Here is a 24,258-nt window from a genome sequence, read left to right as displayed (position 1 = left end):
GTTCAACACGTTTGTTTTGTCTTTTTCAGAATAAAGGTATAATCGCAGAGGCCTACAATAAGCTCAGTATTGTTGGTTTAAAGTTAGGCAAAATACTTCTGCGTCTATAGGCTATGGTAACCAAAGTAGTAATCAAAGATAGGTAACAATTTTAAAAAGAAGAACATGTGTGTATGTATAATTTTTCTGGATTATCGTGATGCTTAGTGTCCACAGTGACTGCAGTAACACAAGTTGAACCGGCAGACATGCAAGAGATTCGTTTTTTGAATCTACAGAGTAATAGAGGGCAATGCTGCGACCTAGTGGTTGTCAACTGACAGTTCTGGTTAAACCAAGGAGTTGAATGTTGCTGTGACGCTGACTTACTTCCGGCATGTATGAAAACATGGCGCACAGCAGCAGCGGAGAAACAGGCTAAAGGATGGTTTAGTGCGTTTTTAAACTCCGTAGCAGTCGCTTCAAGACGACAAAGTCCATTGACTGGTTTGGTAAATCGGACGAGCATATTGTTTCGTCTGCAGCGACCAGGAACAGTGACGACTTTTTGTGAGATATAAAAAGTAATTGTTAAATATGTGTTGAAGCTAAACAGTAGACATCTTTGCTATCCAATCCGGACAACAATCACAATGCGTCTGAAAGCAGTACTGTAGCAATCACATACTAGTATAGCCTTTTCGTTACATTGTTGCAAGCTCGTCATGTAACAACATTTTTGCTGTTGGCCTGCGGAATTTTTGACCCTTAAAATGTCAATAATTATTCAGTGACCAGTTTTTATAATACAAAGAGAATAAGATTATTGCACCAAGGATATAAAAAACAGGATAGCGGAGTGGCTCAGCCACTAGGCTTTAAATGGTCACAGACATTCACTGCCAATGCTTATCTGTATAAGTAGCCTGGATCCTACAGGTGTAGCCTGCCAATGCTATACTGTATAAGTAACTTGCTTTTGTGAAGTGGGTTTTGTTTATCTTACCTCTAAAAATGTTTACAATTTTGATGTTCCTTGCCTATTATTGTTCAATACCGATTCCTGGGAGATAAATCCCTACTTTTATTGCATTGTTCAGCATGTCCTCCAAAAAACATTACTATCCATACGTTTTTATGCCCTTCTAGGCTGTCACCATGAGCAACAGAAGGAAGCGTGCCGCACCAGTGAGGGTGGGTGAGGAGGCCAAGAAGAAGCTGGACTGGAACATGCATGAGGACCGCAGGAACGAGACTCTACTCCAAGAAGAGGACCATCAGATTCCAACTAGCTCTCTTCTTTCCACTGGCCTCCAGATCCCAACAGGTGCTCTAATCTCCACCCTCCAGGGGACCTGTGAGGCAGGTAGCTCCAGCTCAGACGCTCTGTTATCAGACCTGGGACTGGGAGATGAACCCCCTCACCCTGGTTCATCATCCACAGACGCCTCCATATCCGCCTCACTCGCGCTCACTGTGCTTCCCCTCTGTGACCTGGGTGATGCCTGGAAGTCTCTGATTGGGGAGTTCAGCCTCCGTGTTCTCCCCGTCTGGGTTAAACCCTCCGGCTTTTACCAGAGGGCTTTCACCCTCCGCAGGACAGAAGATCAGCTGTGCCTGAGCGTTAGTGATGAGAGTAGTGATGCTACAGGAGGACTGGAGTCAAGACTTCTGGACAGTTCCTGTCTAGTGGAGTGTTCCTTGGGTGGATGGATACTACTGGAGGAGCTGGACTGGCTTCAGAAGAGAAGAGTTGTGCAGCTGTGTCATCACTCAGGAGAGGAGAAAATTAAGGTGTGCACTTTATATTCTCTCTCTCTCTCTGTCTTTCTCGGAAGTATTGTAGGGCCTCTAGGTTACCATCTCTCTCTTCTTGAATAAATATGTCAATTATATATTTATTTCATAAATTAACACATGGCTATCACTGTCCTCTTCCATTTTCAATGCTACAAACAGTATTTTTTGTTATAATCTGTAAAGTGTTACATCTAGAAGCCCTATCTTATAGCAATACCTAAAAAAAAAGAGAGAATTAAAGTTTTTTTTTCAGTCTTTGAGGGGTCATAACTAGGTAGCTAGTAATAAGATTGTTCTCTCTCATTCTCTCCATGGTAATTTGTTTTTGTCTCAAACGGGGGGAAATAATTTCGGTAGATTGCGTGATTGTACATCCATATGATGTTCGAAGAATATTTGCAAAGGTGGATGAGAAATGTTCATGACCTGATGCTGTCAGACATTTCTAAGTTTGCCAGCATGTTCCTTAGAACTCTCCTGTTAGTTGCAAGCAGTTTTACAATGTTATGTCATTTATTTTGGGATTTATTATCATTTCAAATTATTAGTTGTAGGTATCAGATGGACCAAAAATACAGATAATTTTATTATAACACTTCATCTGTTGTGGGAATTGATTAACTTATTATAGAAAATGAATAGATACAATCCATATTCATTACAAACAACTGTAGATATTTGTTATATTATGAAAAATATAGTGAAAATAACAACATTTAGGAAAATAGGGCATCTTGGAGACCTTAACCCTAATGCTGTTTTACAAAATTAACTAAAACAATGTCTGAACTGTGTTTTCTCTAAATTTGTTGTTATACACAATGTAAAGTGTGAATGAAAGTTCCCTTTTTAGTTTTTTTGTCCGATAATCATCCGTTTACATCCTAATAGGGCCTCTTTGAGACCTCTCTAAATTCTAACCCTAACTCTATTTCACAAAATGATCTAAAACAATATCTTAACTCTATTTTTCCAGCTGTATATTGATATATGATTTACAACATGCTATGACATAGCATGAGATGTGTAAATGAAACAACATCATTTTAATGTTCTCAGATAATCATACCTTTACAACCCAATAGGGCCTCTAGGAGACCTCTTAACCCACACCATAAATGTCCCTAAATGCACAGAGCAGACAATGCAGCAAAAACAACAATAGGTAACATTTCCAACCTGGTAACCTATTTACTAGACACTTGTATCTACAATATATTACAGTATGAGTTAATATTACTGTGGAATTTTGATGTTATTGATCCTGCAAAAAACCCTTGAAATTGTTCAATTCATTCATATTGAACAACCCCTGACCTCTGTGAACAATATGAAAGCTTAACAGTTGAGACTGGTGCTTTGGATATGTCAACAGTGGGCTATGTCTGAAGAAATGGGTGAAGTGGCTAAGCTAAAATGTCATTAAATAGTTATCAAGATGTATATACAATGTTGACTAGCTGAGACCGCACTAAACATGCAACCATACCAGAATAACAATAGATAACAGTTTGGAACTTTTAAATTGTCAACTACACAGTATCTATAGGTTGTAACAAGATGAGACAATTTTACAGTGAAATTGTTCAGTTATTGATCCTGCAATTTACCCATTTAAATGCACAATTTTTGAAAAATATGAAAGCTTAACAATTGAGACTGGTGCTTTGGATATGTCAACTGGGTGATGAAGTAGCTTGGCTGTATCTTTATCTAAGGCCAAGATATGGCCAAAAATCTATACAATTATTGTGAAAATCGCCATACAATTTTGACTGACAATTTAACTATGTCAGGTCATTTGTGTACATGTCCAATCTGTAATTAAAATGACAATTTAACTATGTCAGGTCATTTGTGTACATGTCCAATCTGTAATTAAAATGACAATTTAACTATGTCAGGTCATTTGTGTACATGTCCAATCAGTAATTAAAATGACATTTATTATCAAGTTGCATCTGTCAATAGTTTAGTCAACCTTTTACTAGTAAATGTTTTTGTTTTGGACAAGTACATTCAGCGGTTGGACAAGTAAAAAAATCTGTCTCATATACCCAAAGGACAAGTGGTTAAAAAAATGTAATGTCAACTAATGTAGGATTTTCTTTTTCTTTTTTGTTTGGGGTTATATTACATCCTAAAGCGATGCTTTTACTTCTGTGATATTTGGCTTTCCTGCTGCAGGTAGGGATATATGTACTGGAGTCGGGATTGGGAAAGCCTGAATTCCTCAGCGAGGGAAACGGAAGAATCAGAAAAGCAAACCAGCTGATGCAGAAATTAATGGAGTTTTACTATGACTTCATTATTCCTGGTAAGTATCTTGTTTTCTTTTCCACCTCCTCCTCCTCTGTTTTCCCCTAACCCTCTATGATTATACCAGTTGCCTGTTCCCCTGTTAGAAGTGGTGGACACTGAAGAAGAGGAGTGCGACACTGACTTGGAAAGGCAGAATGTGGAGGAGCTGTACGACTCTATCAGACACCTCCACCAGAGAGAGGACCAGGAAGTGACCCTGGATGTCCAGCACCAGGCTCTTATCCCAATCCTCAGGCCTTATCAGTGTCAGGCTGTCAACTGGATGCTCAGGAGGGAGACGTTCCGGACCAGTAGCTCTTCTCAAGGTAGATTTACATCCAGCTTGCAGGGAAAAAAACATCTTAACCCCATTTTTACTTCATTGATGACTTTCTAATTGAGGAAGTGTTTTTGTGGATTGTTATTTTCACTGGATGACAATAAGAATAAGTAAATTCCACTTCCCAGACCAAACACTACATTTTCTATGGCGGGAGCTGGTGACGATGTGTGGAAAGAAGCTGTACTACAATCCATATACAGGCTGGTAAGACACTAACTGCAATGATCATTATGAGAGCTTATCCTGTCCATCTCTCTGATGCAGCCTGATAGTAGTTAGTGCTTTGTTATTATTGTTGATGTTACATTTAAAAATCCATTGACCATCTTTCTAATTACCTGATCTGCCTCCCGTCTCTAGCCTGATTCGAGAGTTCCCCTTGGCCGGAGTAGATTGGCCCGGTGGGATCCTGGCTGATGAAATGGGTCTTGGGAAGACCGTGGAGGTCCTGGCTCTCATTCTGAACAACAGTAGACAAGGCCTGGAGCAGGAGGCTCTCACCCTGCCTCTGGTGAGAACCATGGAATCCAAGGGAAGCAGATGGCACTGTGACTTTTTCTTCTGACTTGACTTGACTGCCACCAGAGGCAGTTACATTTCAGTTCAGCTCATTCAGGATGGAAACTGAAATGTAATGGCTCTTGTTCTGTTGCCTTGTTTTTACTGGTGTATCAGCGATACTGATTGTATGTCATCATTACGGCTGGATGGCATCTCAGGGTTGCTGTGTTGTTCCAGATCTGTTATTGCAGGCATCTTTTATTGTTGTTATACAGCACAAATAGATTTGGGACCAGGCCAATTTTAGAAGGCTGTGGCATTGAAACTACTGTTTACGGATGGATTAACAGGTTTGTATATTTTCATTTTTAGGGGAAATTAGTGAATTATTTTGTCCCGCCTCCACCACTTTTAGAGGTTCAATATAAGCCAGAGATTGCACCGAAAGTGAAAATCTCCTATCCAAGTAAGTCATTTTGGTTCAGTCTATTAATGCGTAGAACATTTTGAAATGACTCTTTACCAGAGGTATGTAGGTTATAGCCTGTTCATTATTAATTATTTCTGTTAATAATGATATTACTATTGTAGATTGTTTCTAAACAGTTCTCAATATGGAATGAATATTACGAAATGTGTCTATCCTTCTCAGATCTCATCTCTTGAATTTGCCTTGAAATCTTTGTGATACACATATCTTTCCCAACCTGGGTTGTGTTGTTTTCTGTGCAGCTGTGCGTGTGATGCTCTTGGCGGCTATAAAAGAGATGAGGGTTGGCAAAGGCGCGTCGGTCAACGCCATCTTTGCATACATTCGCACCACGTATCAGTATGATCTGCTGAAAAACCGTAACCACATAAAACGAGCCCTGGGGAAGCTGCTGGCTGAGGATCTAGTGGAAAGGGTCAAAGGTCGCGGCCTGGCCGGATCCTTCAAACTGGGAAAGAAATACAAGGAAACCAAGAAGAAGACCAACATACCCAAGTCTGTATGTATTGGGGCTACTTGCAGAAACAATTAAACATTAAACAATTTCAACATTATATTTGAAACCAACAAGTCCTCTTAGGTGCAATATCTTTTGTAACATATAACCATTAACTCAGTTGGGAAAATCCTTGAACTTTGTTAGCTTTGCTTATCTGTTCTTCTAATTGAATTCCATTTGCATGCACTGCATTTCAATACCTTCTGTTAAACTTAACTGTTGGTCAATTGTTTCTGATTAAAACTGGTTTGGTATTGCAGCAGAGTCCTTCCAGGGACTGTGGTCCCCGAAGAGCTTCTCTAAGGCGGGCAGGGAAGCAGAGGAAGACGGCTTATAAAGACCCTGATACTCCAGAGCTCTCTCCTTCAGAAGACACCAACCAGAGCTGCCTGTCCCCTGAGCGCTCTGCTTCTGTAGAGGACCGTAAACAACAGGACGCGATTAGCGCCTCACAGGACCTGTCACCTGTTGGGGAGGACCGCAAAGAGACACGGGACAGAAAGGAGACAGACGAGCATAAACATGAGACCGGGAGACGGGGTAAGCTGGATGATGAAGCGAGTCAGACAGGTCCACCTGTCACTTGGGAAATCCCACCCGCCACCCGGGTGTCATTTAACCCCTTCAACACCCCAGACTACCGCTTCGAGTGCATCTGCGGCGAGTTGGGTCTCATGGACTACAAGGCCAGGGTGCAGTGTCTCAACTGCCAGCTGTGGCAACATGCAGAATGCGTGAATTACAAGGAAGAGAGTCTGGACACCACGCCGTTCTACTGTCCCCACTGTCTGGTGGCAATGAGGCCTGTTCCTACTGGGGCTACCCTGATCATCTCGCCATCCTCAATCTGTCATCAGTGGGTTGAAGAGATCAACAGACACATCAGGTCCTCATCGCTACGAGTACTGGTAAGGACCGCCGTATCTCATGAAGGCAGTTTGACAGCGAAACGTTGTGATTTTAAATGATTGAGTAAACATTTTAAATAAGGAAGAGAGTCTCGCATATTTTATTTAAAAGAAAGACCCTCTTGTAACTTTGGCGGCATGCATTTAGAACTAAAACTAGTGAATGGAATGTTCCTATATATTTATTATTATTATTATCAATTGTTGTTATTATCGTTGTTTATTAACCTATAATAAAAAGTTAACATTTCCAAGCAGTTGTAGTAATTTAACTGAGCAATTTGAGTGCCTTGCTCAAGGGCACATCAAAGGACTCAGACGAGAGGCCTTATGTTTACTGAAGTGGGGCCCTGACCACTAGTTTATCTTCCTCGCGCTACCCGTCCCCAGATCTACCAGGGGGTGAAGAAACACGGGTTCATCCAGCCTCACATGCTGGCCGAGCAGGACGTGGTCATCACCACCTACGACGTGCTGCGCTCGGAGCTCAACTACGTGGACATCCCCCACAGCAACAGCAAGGACGGCCGGCGCTTCCGCAACCAGAAGCGCTACATGGCTGTTCCCAGTCCCCTGGTGGCCGTGGAGTGGTGGCGCATCTGTCTGGACGAGGCACAGATGGTGGAATGCACCACCGCCAAGGTGAGATGTCTGGAGATGTCGTGATAATAATTAGGACAGGGGCTCTGAGGTGAGAGGGACGAGTCAGAGCTGAGGGATATTGCTCAATGAATGGAAGAAACTAGCTTTGCGAGGGTATTTTGTCCACCTGAAATAACTCACTGTGTTCCATGTAGCCGACGATTTTAATCAAAGCGAAAACAAATAGTCACACTTTCCCCATTTATTTTCATATTGATGGTCCTGGGAACTGAACCCAACCACCTGGTGTTAGAAGTAGCATGCTTTACCCACTGGTCTTCATAATGATCCTGATTACCGTTGTGTCTGTTACCTCTGGGCTGTTGTCTCCTGGTTTCTTACCATCAGGCTGCAGAAATGGCTCTGCGTCTCTCATCAGTCAACCGCTGGTGTGTTAGTGGGACTCCCGTCCAGAGGGGCCTGGAAGGTGAGCTCATCAAATGTGTAATGAACTGACACCACATAGGGGTTTTCAGTAGTTATCGTAGCATGTTTCCTTTATCTCTCATTTGTCTCTGTTCCTGTAAGATCTGTATGGGTTGGTTCTGTTCCTGGGGTTTGACCCCTACTGGGTCAAGTACTGGTGGGACCAGCTGCTCTACCGACCCTATCGCCGTGGAAACACTGAGCCACTTTACAACCTGGTTGGTCAGCTGTTGTGGCGATCGGCCAAGAAAGATGTAATCGATCAAGTAGGTTGAATGATCAATGTAACATATACAGGTCAGAATATACAGGTCAGAATATACAGGTCAGAAGCTACTTTGGAAGGTGAATAAAACTGTAGTACCATAACGTGCAAAATTAGTTTAAAAAAAATCACAATATTGCTGGTCTTAGCAACTTATTTATTTTCGGTAAGGAGGGGGACATGTGGCCCATTGACCTGCTTATAATTTTAAGAGGGTGGAGCTATTGACCTTTTTCTGGTTTTAATCTCTCCTGTTCACCAATCTCTTCATTTAATTTAATTTGCCGATACCAGAGGCATTGTGATAATTAAGTTTTTTGAGAAATGTCTGTACATTATTATCGCATTATTATGGCCATATCTGGTAAAAAATGTAATTAAATTAAACAGTAAGTGCCTATTCTGATTGACTCATATTACTTTTCACTCTTTTCCAGATTCAGATTCCACCTCAGACCGAGGAGGTCCATTGGCTGCACTTCTCTCCAGTGGAGGGTCACTTCTACCACCGGCAGCACGAGGTATGTTCCCAGGACGCCTTGGTCAAGCTGAGGAAGATCCAGGACTGGAGACTGAAGCTGGGCAGCCTGGACAGGCGCACGGTCAACACCATCCTTTACCCCCTGCTGAGGCTGCGTCAAGCCTGCTGCCACCCGCAGGCGGTCAGGGGAGAATTCCTGCCTTTCCAGAAGAGGTAGGGTACATTTCAACGGCTGCTCCAGAGAAGGTTAATAAGGGCTTTATGATACATTCTGTAACTCATGATGCAGGCTGTCAGAGTGGAGGTTCGACCGACACAAAGACGTCCTGACACATTTGTAAGTCAGACAGACTATTTCCTAAATGTTTGTAATCAGTAAGTCGTCGGACTAATAGAAATGCTGCCAGTTTAAAAGGTGTTGGCGGTGGGACGCATTAGTGTTTGAATAATGCACGTTGAGTTTTTTTCCTTCAGATGCCCGGGAGAAGGGTTTTGGCATGCAGCCGTTCACAACTCAAATGCCCTTTCATGTGTAGCAGTTTTTTTCAAGCGGGGCTCAAATTTACCCTTTGGTAATTGGATGACCTCAAACAGCAGTCCCTATAGCCCTCAATTGTGTTTGCTGGATAATACATAAAGGCCTGCAGTGTGTCTGGGTGCTATTCTTTTTTTTTAGTTCTGTTTGCCAGTTAATGAGGTCCTATCTGAAATGTGTTTCAGTGCAGCAGTTGTTGGTTTGTTGGTTAATAAAGGATACCTGACTTCGGCTTCATAGTCGGGTTTTGTTCGGTCCGCTGGTTTGCCATGACGTCAGTGACACTGGTGGGTCCTATGACCTAATGCCCCTAAAACAGCACCATGACGATGGAGGAGCTGCTCAAGTCCCTGCAGAAGAAATGTCGAGTGGAGTGTGAAGAGGCTCACCGACAATTGGTGTGCGCCCTTAACGGCTTGGCAGGAATCCACATCATCAGAGGTAGACCACAAAGCACCCCATCTCCTTATCCTTCTCTCCAGTACTTCTGTCTATTCATCTCTTTCCCATGGGAAAATGACCTGATAGGCTGTGACATCATTTGGCTGGCAATTATTCCCATTATGATCCTTAATCGTGTGCGTGCGTGAGTTGGTGTGTGAATGCGTGCGTGTGGTTGTAGTCAAGCATGACGTGTGAAACGGCTGAAATCAAATGGAGGAGTGTAGCTTTAATGAGAGGCGTTGTTTGTTGTCATTGGCTTCTGAAGATGAGTTTGTGGAGGCAGTGGAGATGTACAGAGAAGTACTGAGGTCTTCGGAGGAACATAAAGGACGGTTGAAGACCGATTCACTACAGGTATTAAAGAAGGATCCAATTATTAATGAATGGATGACATTTTGTGAAATATCTGTATGGATCCCTAGAGCACAATCACACATACAACTGTCCTGTGTTGGCCATGTATTTGGGAAATGATCAGTTAAAGAAAACCCCTTTGACTTTCCACCCTTCCCATCTGTCCTGTTAAACAGAGGCTTCATGCAACACATAACCTAATGGAACTCCTGAAAGCAAAGCACCCTGGGATACCTCCCACTCTGCGAGATGACCGGCTGAAGGAAGAGGTGAAAAACCCATTCACCGTGTCATGCCTTCACTTCCTACCTGATGTCATGCCTTCACTTCCTACCTGATGTCATGCCTTCACTTCCTACCTGATGTCATGCCTTCACTTCCTACCTGATGTCATGCCTTCACTTCCTACCTGACCAACAGTCCATGTTGTTCCCTTGGACAGGGAAATTCAAAATAAAAAAGGGATTTTACTTTGTTTTAGTTTTAGCCTACGCGGTTTACTAACACGTGTCTCCATGCAGACAGACGTGTGTAAATGCTCTCCTTCTCTGTCCTTCTTTTACGTGTCTCGACTACAGGCGGAGCAGCTGAGGCAGCACTACATGACCAAGCACAACGCTGAGGTGATGGAGGCCTACCAGTCTCTACAGCCCGTACTGCAAAACATCAAGGAGCTCAAACGTAAAGTAAGAGACCCTCCCGCACCCATGCTTTCACTCTAGACAAACTAAAACAGAAGTGAAACACCGTGCAGCAAGGCGGCTCAGACAGCAAGGCGTCTCTGTAGTGGGGACGGGTCCCGTCTACTGTGTCCATTTGCTGCTGATGTCGGTCCTGCGAATCAAATGTTGTAGCTAGCTAGTCTATGTGAGATTTGGTTGTGGTTTGGGAGAGACAACGTGTTGGTCATTAATGCATTCTACGTCAGGTCACTCTGCGGTCCCCGTGGTGGCTGGATGTGGTACAACGGGCCATACAGCACAACATTGATGACGACTTGGTTGGCCGTATCCAGAACGAGCTCACCTGCAGCTACAAACAGCAGGCCAATAAACTCTCCATGGCCGACAAGTAAGAGCTGGTTTTAGAATCGAATTTCCTATGTAGTTGTACTGACTTTGATTTACTGGGTTAAGGATTTTCATGATGTTTATGTAATCACTTTGGCGGTTGAACCCACAACTTCTAGGGTGAATGTGTTTGATGAAGATTATGCTTGTCCTAGGTTCCGAGATGGCCGTGGCCTGCAGTTTCTGCTCAGCACTCAGATGGAGGACTTGATGAAGTCACAGAAGGCTGTGCAGGACGCGGTGAAGAGTCTGGAAGGCCCGCCCTCTGAGGCGGTCATAGAGGAGACTGTTCTCTGTCACCTCCGACCTGTCCGCCTGCCACTTAATAAGTAGGCCAGAGATCATCTCCAGAATGTGTCTGTTATGAGTGTGGTCATTTGACTGACAGGACTGTTGTATCTTTCCAGTTGTGTTTTTTGCAAAGCGGATGAACTCTTCACCGATTATGAATCCAAACTCTTTTCCCACACGTAAGTTGGTGAACGCACACCAATTCAGGAGAAGTGCACAAATAAGGAGCCACACTCGTTGCTGAGCCACACACCTATGTATCTCTTGAATCTCTCTTCTCAGGGTGAAGGGTCAGACGGCCATCTTTGAGGAGATGATTGAGGATGAGGAGGGGCTGGTGGACGATCGTCTCCCCACCACTAGCAGAGGGTTGTGGGCTGCCAGTGAGACTGAAAGGGCCCTAAAGGCCATCCTCTCCTTCTCCAAGGCCAGACGTATGGACCACGACCTGGTGGAGGAGGGAAACACCTTCATGGAGCTCTTCGAGAACTGGAAGAAAGAGTACAAGGTATCCTATCTGTCTATTGACGTGTATAGGTTAGATCTGGATAATATCAATAAACATTCAGGAGTTGACGCAATTATTTGGTTGGATGAATACAATGAAAGCAAATGTCAACTGAAATATACTTACTATACCTTGAAGCTATTGAATATGATAAATGCTTGATGTAAATCCTATTTTATTTCTTATTTATTTGTTCCAAGGTGTTACATGAGTACTGGATGGTTCTCCGGAACAATGTGTCAGCCATTGATGAGCTGGGTATGGCCACAGAACGGCTGCGTGTCAGGCTGCCTGATGAACCCAAACTCAAAGTACCAGTACTACACATCATAGAGCCCCACGAGGTAAGATGGTTACACCAGGGTGCGAGAGGGGGACTTGGCAGGGGGAGATTGGACTTCTGGCGTTTCGGGCAAATGCCAGATGAGCTGGTCTATTTTTAGCCTAGCTTTTGTTATGCAGAAATATACCGATATCTAGCTAGTAGTTGGCGCCTTGAGTAACCAAGTGGGCTAGTTATCGTGGCGTCAGGCCTTTGTGTGTTGGAAATGCCTGAGGCAATATCTGGTCCTAGTGGAGACTGCAGATTGATTGACTTCTGGTTCAGGTTTCCGGAGTCTATTTGAACATTACCTGTTTGGTTTCTGCTCATATCATAGTATGAATGAACAATATTAAATATTCAAAGACTGTTCTTCGGTGTGATTAAATTGAAAACAACATGTACTCTGTTTATTTCACTAAGTGTTGTCATTGTATGCAGGTGGACCAAAACCGAGTGAAACTGTTAAATGATAGAGCAGTAGCACAGTCTCAGCTCCAGAAGAAGCTGGGTCAATTCCTTTATCTCTCCAATCTAGAGAAGGTAAGCCTGTATTTTGCCAGGGACAATTTCATGGTTTCTGTGAAATATGAGATTCTCTCCTGATGCTTCATCATTTTTAAATCATTGGTTTGTTTTTGTCAAAAAGCTTTTCACTTATTTGATTTCAAAATGTGCTAAAATGATACAGACATTCTGGTTAAATTCTCATGTGAATGCATTATGTTAGTCCCAGGACAAGGCGAACGGAGGCCTGAACCCAGAACCATGTCCTATCTGCGCCCGTCCTCTGGGTCAGGAGGTGAGTCCTGCTCTAATCAGTCCAGGTCCAGATGTTCTGAAATGTTGACATGTGTGTGACTGTGTTCAGTGCTTGCTGTCTCCTTGATGTGTATGTGGCTGTGTTCAGTACATGCTGTCTCCTTGACGTGTATGTGGCTGTGTTCAGTACATGCTGTCTCCTTGACGTGTATGTGACTGTTCAGTACATGCTGTCTCCTTGACGTGTAGGTGGCTGTGTTCAGTACATGCTATCTCCTTGATGTGTATGTGACTGTGTTCAGTACATGCTGTCTCCTTGACGTGTATGTGGCTGTGTTCAGTACATGCTGTCTCCTTGATGTGTATGTGACTGTGTTCAGTACATGCTGTCTCCTTGATGTGTATGTGACTGTGTTCAGTACAGGCTGTCTCCTTGATGTGTATGTGACTGTGTTCAGTACATGCTGTCTCCTTGACGTGTATGTGACTGTGTTCAGTACATGCTGTCTCCTTGACGTGTATGTGACTGTGTTCAGCACATGCTGTGTCCTTGACGTGTATGTGACTGTTCTCATTACATGCTGTCTCCCTACCACTATGTCACGGTTGATTCCCGCTGTGTGTGTCTCCGAATCCTTTCCGGGCTAGTGGGCCGTGCTGACCTGCGGTCACTGCTTCTGTAACGAGTGCATCGCCATCATCGTGGAGCAGTACAGTGTGGGATCGGGCACGAGGCGGAGGGCCATCAAGTGCGCCATCTGCAGACAGACCACGTCCCACGCGGAGATCTCCTATGTGTTCACCACCCAAACAGACAACCAGGGGACAGATATCCCTGTCAAGGTACACACACACACACACACACGTGCCAAGCATGTACGGTATTAATGGACAATAAGTGAAGTTGTAGGTGTCTGTGTCTCAGGGAAGCCACTCCACCAAGGTGGAGGCAGTAATCCGGACTCTGAAGAAGATCCAGCTAATTGACCCAGGAGCCAAGTGCCTCGTCTTCTCCACGGTAACTTGTCTACTGTGTCAGCAACAACATATATCCATGAATATACTGTTCCTGTAATTTAAGTCAGGCTTAGAACACATGGTGATGTTGTGGATGTAGCAGCAGTTGTTTTAGCCCATGACGTGTGTTGGGCGGTCCTTCACTTTAGTGGCAGAGTGTACTGGACATCATCGCCAAGGCTCTGTTCGACAACAACATGGAGTTCTCGCAGATCAACGGCATTCACAAGTTCCAGGTATGTGTTGCTCAATACTTCTTAGTTTCTGCTTCCTTTTGCTTTTCTTTTTTACAGTCACAAGCACTTCTTATTTCTATATTTGAATCTTTAGATATATTTGTTCCAGTTATAAAGTGTACCCTGCTTGCTTTCTGTTACTTTAAGGCTTTATTGTCCTAACTGGAACGTGTTACTATGCATTTATGTGTAGTAACCTTGACTGTTGTGTTCCAGGAGAATCTTTGTTCATTTAAATACGAGGAGAAGATCAACATCCTGCTTCTTCCTCTCCACACGGGCTCCAATGGGCTCAACATCATTGAGGCTACGCACATCCTATTGGTGGAGCCCATCCTCAACCCCGCCCACGAGCTGCAGGCCATTGGGCGGGTTCACCGAATCGGACAGACCAAGTGAGGACATAGGGTTGCTTTATTACTGGTTATAACAAACTACAGGCCATTATAATGCGTTATTATAAGGTTTGTAATATGTAATTTTTCTGTCCTCCAGGCCCACCTTTGTCCATAGATTCCTCATCAAGTCCACTATTGAAGAGAGAATGCAGGCAATGTTAAAGACTGCAGAGAAAATGTGAGGGTCTTCTATAAAAAGAGAACCAGAAATAGCTAGTAGCTTAGTTGATAGAGCGTGTCTAGTTGGTAGTTGGTTAAATTCTTGGGAAAACCTTCCAAAAATTCCATGCATGCATGACTGTCGGTCACTTCATAAAAACATTATTACTATTATAGCTTGTTGTCCCAACAAAACATTATTTGGTCCTGAACATGGTTCCTGTTGTCACACCCATACAGAAGTCACAGCACAACTGCCATGAAGCACTCGGAGGCTGCCGTTCTGACCGTGGCAGATCTGGCTGATCTCTTCACCGAGGACAGTGAGGCTCTGGAGGAAACCGTGCCACTAGCCCACCAGGCCCTGGAGTAACGCCACTCCAACCCCTATCCTAAATCTGCCAGGTGCTATAGATGTCCACCCAGGTCCTACCACCAGACAGGCTGGCTCAAAGCTCCACTCACACTGCATCCAGGCCGGCACACAGTGCAGGTTGTAAACTAAGCATTGATCGTGTGCAAACACTGGCATTGCACTTAGGCTCAAGTGGAATGGTTGTTTTGAACATTCCACTTTATACGTGGCTGTTCTGAAACGGCATTACACATTGTTTGTAAAAAAAAACAAAATGAATTTTGTCTCTTCTAAACAATTTAAAGCAATATTTTAATGGTCTTCTTAGATCTCTCTGTCTGGTACAGTAAAGTTCACTTGTTGCCACAGATTTGTAATGGTATTATGTGTGTCACCCATCAAAATACTCAGATTCCAACTACTTTTTTGACTCAATTTAACTCTATTTTAGACTTAAATATTTGAATGTTTTTTCCGTATATTCTCACAATACCTTAAACAGTAGGTTAAGTATTACGTTAATAGAAATCAAACATGCTCCTATTCCTAATGTTGATTTCTAATTAGGGACAAACATTCCAGATGATGTCATCACTGTAATGATTGGTTTAGCTATTCCATCCCTTTTTGAAGAATAAAAGGCTGTCATTTTTAACTGGCTTCTTTTGTATCATTTGACATTCATGTCAAACATTCTCAGACTAGTTTGTTTTTGTCTGTGTTGTAAAAGTCTGCAGGAAGGAAGGAAGCTGTTGTCCTTTACAACATGAGTGGATTTTGTGAGTTTTTAGGGAATCTCTTCTTTTGAGATGGCCTATTGAAGGTCGATTGGGGGATAATGAAAGTCTGTTCAGCTCGTCTTTTTTGCAAGACAAATCTCACGGTGTTCGTAAAACTCTGGCTTTAAAATCATCTTATGAAGTGAAATTTCAATGAAAAATAGTAACATTTTCCATAAATGTTTCTCCTTGCTACTGGCTTTCCAGGGCTCATTGTCAGTAACAGCAACACACAGACACAAACACAGACAGACACACACACACAGAAGTAGACCATTGTCAGTCTGAACTGCCCTTGACTCATCCGCAGCCCTTCTTTTCATCTCACTGAGTGCATCTCAAACGGCACCCTGAGTAGGGCACCATATTCCCAATGTGGTCTCTGGTGGAACAATAAGGAGATGACACTATACAGGGAATAGGAGGCCATTTGGGACTTCAACAGTGACTGGGGTTCCCGCACTTGTAAAGATTTCCCAATGGCCTTTAAAAAAATGGAAAAACTACGGAGGACAAAAAGCCGTACCACCCGTGTACTATTGTCCCCGTTTGCATGTTAATGAGTCTGGTTGATGTGTGGAGTGGGACAACGTAATCGTAAGATGTTTACTGCAAGGGCAGTGGCAGCAATGACCCAGTTGTGCGTTAGCATCCCAAATGGATGCTGTTCCCTAGATAGGGCACTGCTTTTGACCAGTCCCCTATGGGCGGTGTACTGTAAGAAGCCCGCTATATAAGGAGTACGTTGACATTGAGAACGCAGACCTATGTGTTACCTCGGACTCCCCTCGGCTCCCCCTATTCATGTTTGGAATCTCATTGTTGGTGTGGGGACATCATTCAGCCTGGTGTTTTAAGGTCTGGAGGGAGGGAGGGAGGGAGGCTGGCTGGCTGGCGGGGTCCCGGTCCTAGTTCATTAGAGCTGTCTTTGGAGGGCTACACTACATCTGGACCTGACAGCTTCACTGTGTGGTGAATAGGTCAGAAGATTCACAGACCTGGGGGAAAGGGCCAAGAAGACAGGAGCTTTGGAGTGTCTGATCGTAGAGGAGCCAGAGAGTGTCTGAAGATGACACCTGCCGGTTTGTTGCTTGCTGGGTTCCTGCTTGCTGTCACCTCTGCTGTGTTTCTGGAACATGAGGAGGGTGAGTTCAGTTAGCATCACTGGGATCCAACTCCTTCGTAAGCAGGCTCCAATTTCTTTTTTTATTGATTTTTAATCCCGGTTGCAGTTTTTCTGGATCACACAGAGAGTGTGCTCAGTGCGTCAACCATACTGGAACTCCCTTTATGTTTTCTTGGGCACATTTCAATTTAGCAACCTTGTTTGTGAACTAATCCCAAATGTTATGTTTTTAGATCCTTATGTGGTTTTAATGTTTGTTTGTGGGTCTTTTTTTCACAAGAAGCACCTGTTGAAATCTAGACCACTTATTAAAGGGAGATACCTGAAGCATCATGTCGTTACTTTAAGTCTGTGATGAAATACTGTTGATGTTACACTTGTAATGGACTAAATATGTTACTGACAACTGTTGAACTGAACACTTGCCCAGGTGGATTATCAAGGAATTATTTCAGCGTTGTTACATTTCCCATCTAACATCATGTTAGGGTCAGGGGGACATGATTTAAACACTGTCCCACTGACCCCTTACTCTCTCCCAGAGCTCAATGAAACGGTCCTCTGCACCAATGACCAGATGGAGGTGGTCATTCCAAGTGCCTTCTTCCTAAACAAAGTGCCACCCGTTTATGTAAGTTCAGTGTCATCTAAAAAAAATATTACTTCCTATAAATCAGGTGGATTGAATCCTGAATACTGATACTGAGCTATTTGAACCCATATATCATATCACTTTTTACTTTATACCACACCACCTGCTCCTTCGTTATTGCCTACATACCGTTCCTATTAACTATGCGTTTGCCAGGGTGTTGTGATGGGCTCTACAGCTCTAGTAATTATAAGACCTAAAACCAAATCAGAGAGGGTCTGCTGTGCATCTGTAAAAAGGTTTTGTTTTTTCCTCTCTTTGTAAGGTATGGGATTTGCACCTAAATGACCCAGAGTGCCGTGGGGTTGAGATTGAAGATGACTACGTCTTCAGCATCAAAACGAATCTCTCAGACTGTGGGACAATTGTGGTAAGTCTTTCAGATTGTCTATGTCGCACTATGAAGGATTTCTAGGAAGTAAACAAAGTACTAACATTTGTCGTTCAGGGCGACCTAGACAAAGAAGAATGACAGTAGCACTAGTAACATGGAGACAAACTACACTTGGGATCCCTTTTACCAGCCACATAAAATCCTCATCACAGTAAATTATCTAATTTTACGATGCACCGCTGTTATACTGTGTGCTGACCTCTGGTTTGCAAACTGGTTTGCCAGCACTTCAGGGAGTATAGATCAACATGAGTCTAAAAATAACTAGCACGAATAGCACCTCATGTCTTTTCTTCATGTTACATACATGGAACTCAACTATCTTCTTCCCACACAGACACACAATCAATAGAAAAAGTGTTGTTCATTATCCCCCTAAGAGCCAGTGGCACTTCATTTAAAGCAGCGAAGAGTGGGTGGGAGCTTAAAGCTCTAAATTATCAAGATATTCATGGAAGCGCTGAGCGTGTTTTCATACCTGCTGAAGAGCCAGGCTCTAATTCACTGGCCCAGTTCGTAGTCACCGGTTTTCTACACCATCCCAGCCTTATTTCATAGGTTGATGGCAGTAGAACAGCTCAGGGGACAATTTTAACGTCGGCTTGGTATAAATTGGTACTCAAAGTCCCTGAGTGTCACTGAAACGCTTGTTTAGAATGCAAAGAAGCATTTCTTGTAAAGCGAGCAAAAGGTTAACATCTTTTTAGGTGGGGGGGTGTCTCCCTATCCCCGCCCCCTTAGAAGTTTTACAAGGCTTTAGCAGTGTATCAACCCTAGCGAAAGTGGTAAGCCTGCTTTGCTTTCGGGATTAGACGCTGTTGGGAAACGACAGGGATGCCATAGTTACTAAACACTCCTTCTTTTCACCTTGAGAAGTAGAAGAACACTCTCTTGAACTCCTCAGACAGGTCCTTGGGGAATAGGAAATGTAATATAATGACTCTGTAGTCCACACTTGAAAAGTGATATGATCTCAACAAAGAGAATTAAATTGGATTTAAAGATTTTGTCAACCTTTGTTGATCTTTATTGTTTTGGTACTCGAATTGCCTAAAGCATTTGCTTCCTTCATTAACCAAAGAATCCAAGGCCATTGAGCGGAGCACTATTCCTAAAGTAATTATGTAGAGTCCTAAATTACACCCAATCCCATAACATTATATATGATATAATATATATATATATTATATATATAACACACACACACACAAACTACTGGTCAAAAGTTTAGGGTCACTTGGAAAATGTAATTTTTTCGAAAGAAACACATTGTTTGTCCACTAAAATAACATAAAATGTATCAGAAATACAGTGTAGACATTGTTAATGTTGTAAATGACTATTGTAGCTGGAAACAGAAGATTTTCAATAGAATATACACATAGGCTTACAGAGGCCCATTATCAGCAACCATCACTCCTGTGTTCCAATGGCACATTGTATTTGCTAATCCAAAAGTATTATTTTAAAAGGCTAATTGATCATTAGAAAACTCTTTTGCGATCATGGTAGCACAGCTGAAAACTTCTAGGCAGAGGTGCAAAGCCATATCTCAGACTGGCCGATGAAAGCAAAGGATTAAGTTGAGCAAATGAACACAGAAATTGGACAGAGGAATATCTCTGCCTAGAAGGCCAGCATCCCGGAGTCGCCACATTTCCTTTTCTTTCGAAAACAAGGACAGTTTTAAGTGACCCCAAACTTTTGAACGGTAGTGTATACATACTGTAAGTTTGATATTAAATCATTTGCTAATATGGATGACAATATAGCAAATCGGGTGTCATTTAAGATACATGGTCTGTGGGCCAGACATAGTTATTTGTGGGGGGCGGTGTATTTACCCTGAGGTAGTAAAACATGTCTGGACAGTAAGGGCAAGGGGCAATTCATCCTTCTCAAAGGACATAGGACCAGTTCTCCATTTGCTCTCAACAGGGGTATGGACACAACCCTCTCACAACCTTTTCATCCAACCCCTCTTTATGGTTCCTTCCCACGTCAGTGATGTTCTGCTAAGCGTTTTAACGGTGTTCCTCGCGTTCAATATGGGCGGAAAATGACACCGCCGCCTGCTGCTGTGGGCGGAGTTATATTGGAACTCAGAACCACATCTTGAGAGGGCTGAGGAATTACTCAGTGAGATCGTTGCCGTATGTTAATAGTATGCGACAGGAAACAGGGGAAAGGGTTTGCAGACCAGGGGTGGGTTTTGATTATTGTAGCAGGGTTTGTGAAGGGGAGCATAGCTGTGGAATATTAATGTACATATACTATCGTCCAGTTGATCATCTGTCAGATCTGCCCGATGACATTAATGCTCCCCTGACACTGTTATTTGACACCCTACTCTTTCTAGGCATCGGATGATACGCATATTATGTTCATAAACACCATACGCAACAACGACTCCGATGTCATCACGAGAAACTACATAAACATCACGTTCATCTGCCGCTACCCAATAAACTACATGGTCCAGCAGCCCAACGGGGAAAACATGATCAGGGTGGACATCAAGTAAGATCTCAAGCTATGGCCTGCACGTTTGATAGTCGGTAGAATGTTAATAAACTTTCACACAGTTTTAATTGGACACAATCTGATCTATGAAGATGTGGTCTGTGCAGTGTGTAGAATACATCCATCCTTTGCTCAGTGGGGCCGTCCTAACTTTCACTTCATCTGAATTGTGACCTAGGTGGTCAGGATTCATGCACAGCATCAATTTTATTTTTAAACCGTGTTATCATTATCTTACTAACATTAACCTTTCTCAGAAAGATTGATGCAGTCTGTTTTTTCACCGATAGCATATTCTTGGCATCCAGTACTGTTCCCAGGAACACCCCTGTCCAACAAGCAAATACCTCAAACGTGCACTTCTGTGTCTACAGGACAATCACTCTGAACACCGAAGATGGGAATTTCTCTGTGTCCATGTTACTCTATAAAGACGAGGACTTTGAAGACAGGTGGACCACTGTGCCCTCGCTGACCCTTGACGACAACATCTACGTCAAGGTTTTCATGGTGAAGTTCATAGCGGGATCTCATTCCGCTCTGACATGGCCGCCGTTTTCTCTGTGTCATTGCAAACACCTTTAACCGACCCCCCATCACAGTTGCCCAGGAATGGCGGGGTTGAGACGTGAAAGCCGAGCTGACCACGTGATGATGGTGACCGGTAGACACATGTAGTTCGTCAGCCAGGCAGTCTGTGACAGTAGTGTTTGAATGCTGCCACTCGTGATTGTCTGCCTCTCTTCTTTCTGCTCCTCTCTGAGGCTGCTGTCGTTTCTCCGCGTAGCCCATCCAACTAGTTCACCCTCCCACTTAAAGCCCGGCACTTTCTCTATTTTTATCTCCTGTTGCTTTAACCCCCCCTCTCCTAAGCAGATGCTTAATCCAGTGTAATTGTCTGTTGCTCCATCTTTGGCTTCCAAGAACCCACTCCCCCCCCACCCCCCCCCCCAAGGTTGTTTACTTATTCTCTCTGTCACTGTACATGGGTTGACCTGTCGACTTGGTCAACATATTTACTGAGTGCAGTGCAGGAGTAGGTCTTTGCCACAGACTAAAAATCACGCTTTGTCTTGTCTTTTTAGATACCGGCTCATCTTTTGCTGCGTGTTGACAGGTGCTGGGCCACCCCAACCAACGACCCATACAGCAATATCCAATACACCTTTATCAAGGACAGGTCAGGTTCAAAGACAAGTAAAACACTGTATCACTTTGCATTGTGTGCTCCTCCATCTAGAATAAATAAAATGTGTTAGGAAGGCCTAGACATTGATTTTTGTAGTGTCACAATACAATCTATATTTTGACATCAGAGGCACACAGTCCTTTGGGAAATGGCTTTGTTTAAATAAAAATAGCTTTTGAATTGCTTAGAGTAAAGAGTTGGGGTGACACAGAACCCTGTCACATGACCCGGGACCTTGTCTGAGACCATATGCATTTCAGCTCAATCAACAACTGTGCATGTCCTTGACAACCAGGAGGTATGTTGTACTGTTAGCAACAGCACAGAGATGACTTGCACAAAGACTTCTGTTTACTACGGCTGCTGAGAAACGCTTAGAAGGAAATGCCAAGAATCTTAATCCTAATGCGTTTGCTTTCACAATATTAAAGATGGTTATGTTTCAGTGACAAAGTACTCTGCTTGCACATAGCATTTATTCAGGGAAAACAAGTGACTAGATTTTCTTTAGGTGTTGGAATAGCTTACCAGGAGTTATATTACTTTTGTAGAATTTACAGAGTTATTTTAGCCAACACATAATGTGTTTCTTATTCTGGAATTGCACTTGCTGCTTCTTATACTGATACAATCTATTGCCTGCTTTGTCTGCCACTTGCTCGCTGTCTTTCTCTCTCTCTCTCTCTCTCTTGCTCTCCCCCCCTCCCCTCTCTCTCTGGGTTGCAGCTGCCCTGTGTTGTCAAATGAGCAGATGTTGACAGTGCTGAAGAATGGACAAGGGCCAGAGTCTATGTTCAGGATACAAATGTTTAAGTTTGTGGGCAGCTCCTACAGGGATGTGTTTCTCCACTGCAATGTTCAGATCTGTCACAACACAGTCGGTGTCTGTCAGCCTGTGAGTGATGCCTTCCCCTTTCCTCATTCTGATGCTGCTCACTGACTCATTCAAACACTGGTTCATAGCAAGAATATGATTTATTTTTATATATTTTTGTTATTTCAATCATGTATTCATGAAAAATGAATTATAATTTTGGAAGGAAGAATAACAAAACTGGTTATTCATGCTGTAACATTAATTACACTTATTTACATGGGGCCTTATTTTCAATCTTTGTTTGCTTATAAGTGATCCCTTTTATGTTTGCAAATATTAATTTTTGGAACAGTAGAATTTTTGGAGTGTTTCAGAGTGTTTAACAACATGCTTAGGAACATTTTCTTTGGTTGGTAATCACTGGCAAATGTCGAGTTAGGGAATTAACTAGAAGCACAGAAAGAGTGCAAATAAGGCTATATGTAGAAATTAGTGAACTTAACCTTATACAAATGTTTGAGGTGCCTTAACATATGTCCCTTTCTATAATCGATCTGTATTGTTATACCCCTCATGTAACAGAACTGTTCTGGTGAGGATAACTCTAAGCGGACAAGAAGAGATATTGCCTTGTCCCATACAGTATCTTATGGACCAATCCGACGACGTCTGCCTGCAAGTGACCAACCCAGTCTAAGTAAGTTTACCCATTACCAATGTATTCTACCTGGCCGTGTTTAGTAACATAAATTATTTTATTTTTTTATAGTTTTTGTTACAGTGGATAAGAAGATGCTACCTGAATTTATCCAATAAGAACCGAGCCAGGTTCAGTCGCCTAATGTTAAAGATAAAAATGCCATCATAGAGACAACATTATCCCCTATTTTACATTTTCATATCAAACCTAGATTCAAACACATTTTCTTTTTAATATATTGTATTAAATGTTTCCAGAATAAACAACTTAATTAAATAATGTTATTTAGATAACTTAAATAGTATGTCAACCCAACTCTGGTGTGAGAGGCATGTTTGTTCAGCATAATATATTTATTAATGAACTTTCAAAAATATTGTGCCCTTATTTGCAGTGCGCTATGTCAAAATTGAACACGTCACTACATTGCTGACTGGCTTGTCATTTGCCCTGCAGACTCTGGAAATCTGCCCCCAGTGGAGACGTTTGTCCTTGGAGGCCTGCTAGTCATCCTTCTGCTAATCACAGGAGTGTTTGGGAGGCTGTGGCAGAGAAGCAAGCGCTCCTACCCAGCACAGGAGGCAGCACAACTCACTCTGTCCAATATACACATCTTAGAGGTGGCCTCCTAAGTTAGACGAGCAGTCCAAGTCTTGAGAACTGATGTCAAATAATGCCTGCCTAGCGCATATAAGTATAAAGGCACACACACACACAACATATTCACACAAATGTCTCCATAAGTGAACAAGAATTGATTGAATTTAATGGGGTGTATGTAAAATATCAGCAGTATAAATGCAGGATTTTAAAGTTGTTGTAAAAATAAACACGTTTTTGTAAGAAAAAAATATATAAAAGATGTTTTAAAAGCTGTTTGTGGTGTTTCTTCGTACTATTTTGGCCATTTTAATGTGTTAGACATTTCTTTACTCAAGTTTGCTAGCAGTGCCAGTGTCTGGTTCCCGTCTGCTTTTGTTATTTGGGTATTC

At 42.8% G+C, this 24,258-nt stretch overlaps 2 protein-coding genes across 6 annotated transcripts; both read left to right on the top strand.

The window, feature by feature from the left end:
- Positions 1 to 377: 377 nt before the first annotated feature.
- On the top strand, positions 378 to 15,741 carry shprh (SNF2 histone linker PHD RING helicase). 3 transcript variants are annotated; one of them, XM_010878529.4, is made up of 30 exons: positions 378 to 549; positions 1,129 to 1,773; positions 3,967 to 4,096; positions 4,185 to 4,406; positions 4,549 to 4,627; positions 4,784 to 4,934; positions 5,297 to 5,390; positions 5,657 to 5,913; positions 6,174 to 6,821; positions 7,212 to 7,463; positions 7,812 to 7,890; positions 7,992 to 8,155; positions 8,592 to 8,848; positions 9,490 to 9,611; positions 9,880 to 9,968; positions 10,145 to 10,237; positions 10,547 to 10,654; positions 10,897 to 11,039; positions 11,194 to 11,367; positions 11,446 to 11,508; positions 11,612 to 11,837; positions 12,038 to 12,181; positions 12,601 to 12,702; positions 12,890 to 12,961; positions 13,570 to 13,764; positions 13,847 to 13,939; positions 14,088 to 14,174; positions 14,391 to 14,569; positions 14,670 to 14,750; positions 14,972 to 15,741. In XM_010878529.4, the coding sequence occupies exons 2-30, from the start codon at positions 1,138 to 1,140 to the stop codon at positions 15,102 to 15,104; spliced, it is 5,073 nt and encodes a 1,690-aa protein (XP_010876831.2). In that variant the 5' UTR covers positions 378 to 549; positions 1,129 to 1,137; the 3' UTR covers positions 15,105 to 15,741. The 3 variants fall into 3 exon arrangements, with proteins under 3 accessions (XP_010876831.2, XP_019909524.2, XP_010876830.2); XM_020053965.3 differs by having other exon boundaries at positions 378 to 563; positions 4,188 to 4,406; XM_010878528.4 differs by having other exon boundaries at positions 378 to 563.
- On the top strand, positions 15,136 to 24,141 carry si:dkeyp-110a12.4 (alpha-tectorin). 3 transcript variants are annotated; one of them, XM_010878525.4, is made up of 10 exons: positions 15,136 to 15,224; positions 16,846 to 17,010; positions 17,534 to 17,622; positions 17,909 to 18,013; positions 20,397 to 20,557; positions 20,935 to 21,070; positions 21,646 to 21,740; positions 22,476 to 22,644; positions 23,149 to 23,263; positions 23,723 to 24,141. In XM_010878525.4, the coding sequence occupies exons 1-10, from the start codon at positions 15,146 to 15,148 to the stop codon at positions 23,896 to 23,898; spliced, it is 1,290 nt and encodes a 429-aa protein (XP_010876827.2). In that variant the 5' UTR covers positions 15,136 to 15,145; the 3' UTR covers positions 23,899 to 24,141. The 3 variants fall into 3 exon arrangements, with proteins under 3 accessions (XP_010876827.2, XP_010876826.2, XP_019909556.1); XM_010878524.4 differs by having other exon boundaries at positions 17,480 to 17,622; XM_020053997.3 differs by lacking the exon at positions 15,136 to 15,224 and having other exon boundaries at positions 16,765 to 17,010; positions 17,480 to 17,622.
- The last annotated feature ends 117 nt before the right edge of the window (positions 24,142 to 24,258 follow it).

This window comes from Esox lucius, chromosome 15 (assembly GCF_011004845.1).
Source record: "Esox lucius isolate fEsoLuc1 chromosome 15, fEsoLuc1.pri, whole genome shotgun sequence".
NCBI classification, from domain to species: domain Eukaryota; kingdom Metazoa; phylum Chordata; class Actinopteri; order Esociformes; family Esocidae; genus Esox; species Esox lucius.
The sequence above is the reverse complement of the archived record's forward strand: the minus strand, read 5'-3'. Positions and strand labels throughout refer to the sequence as shown.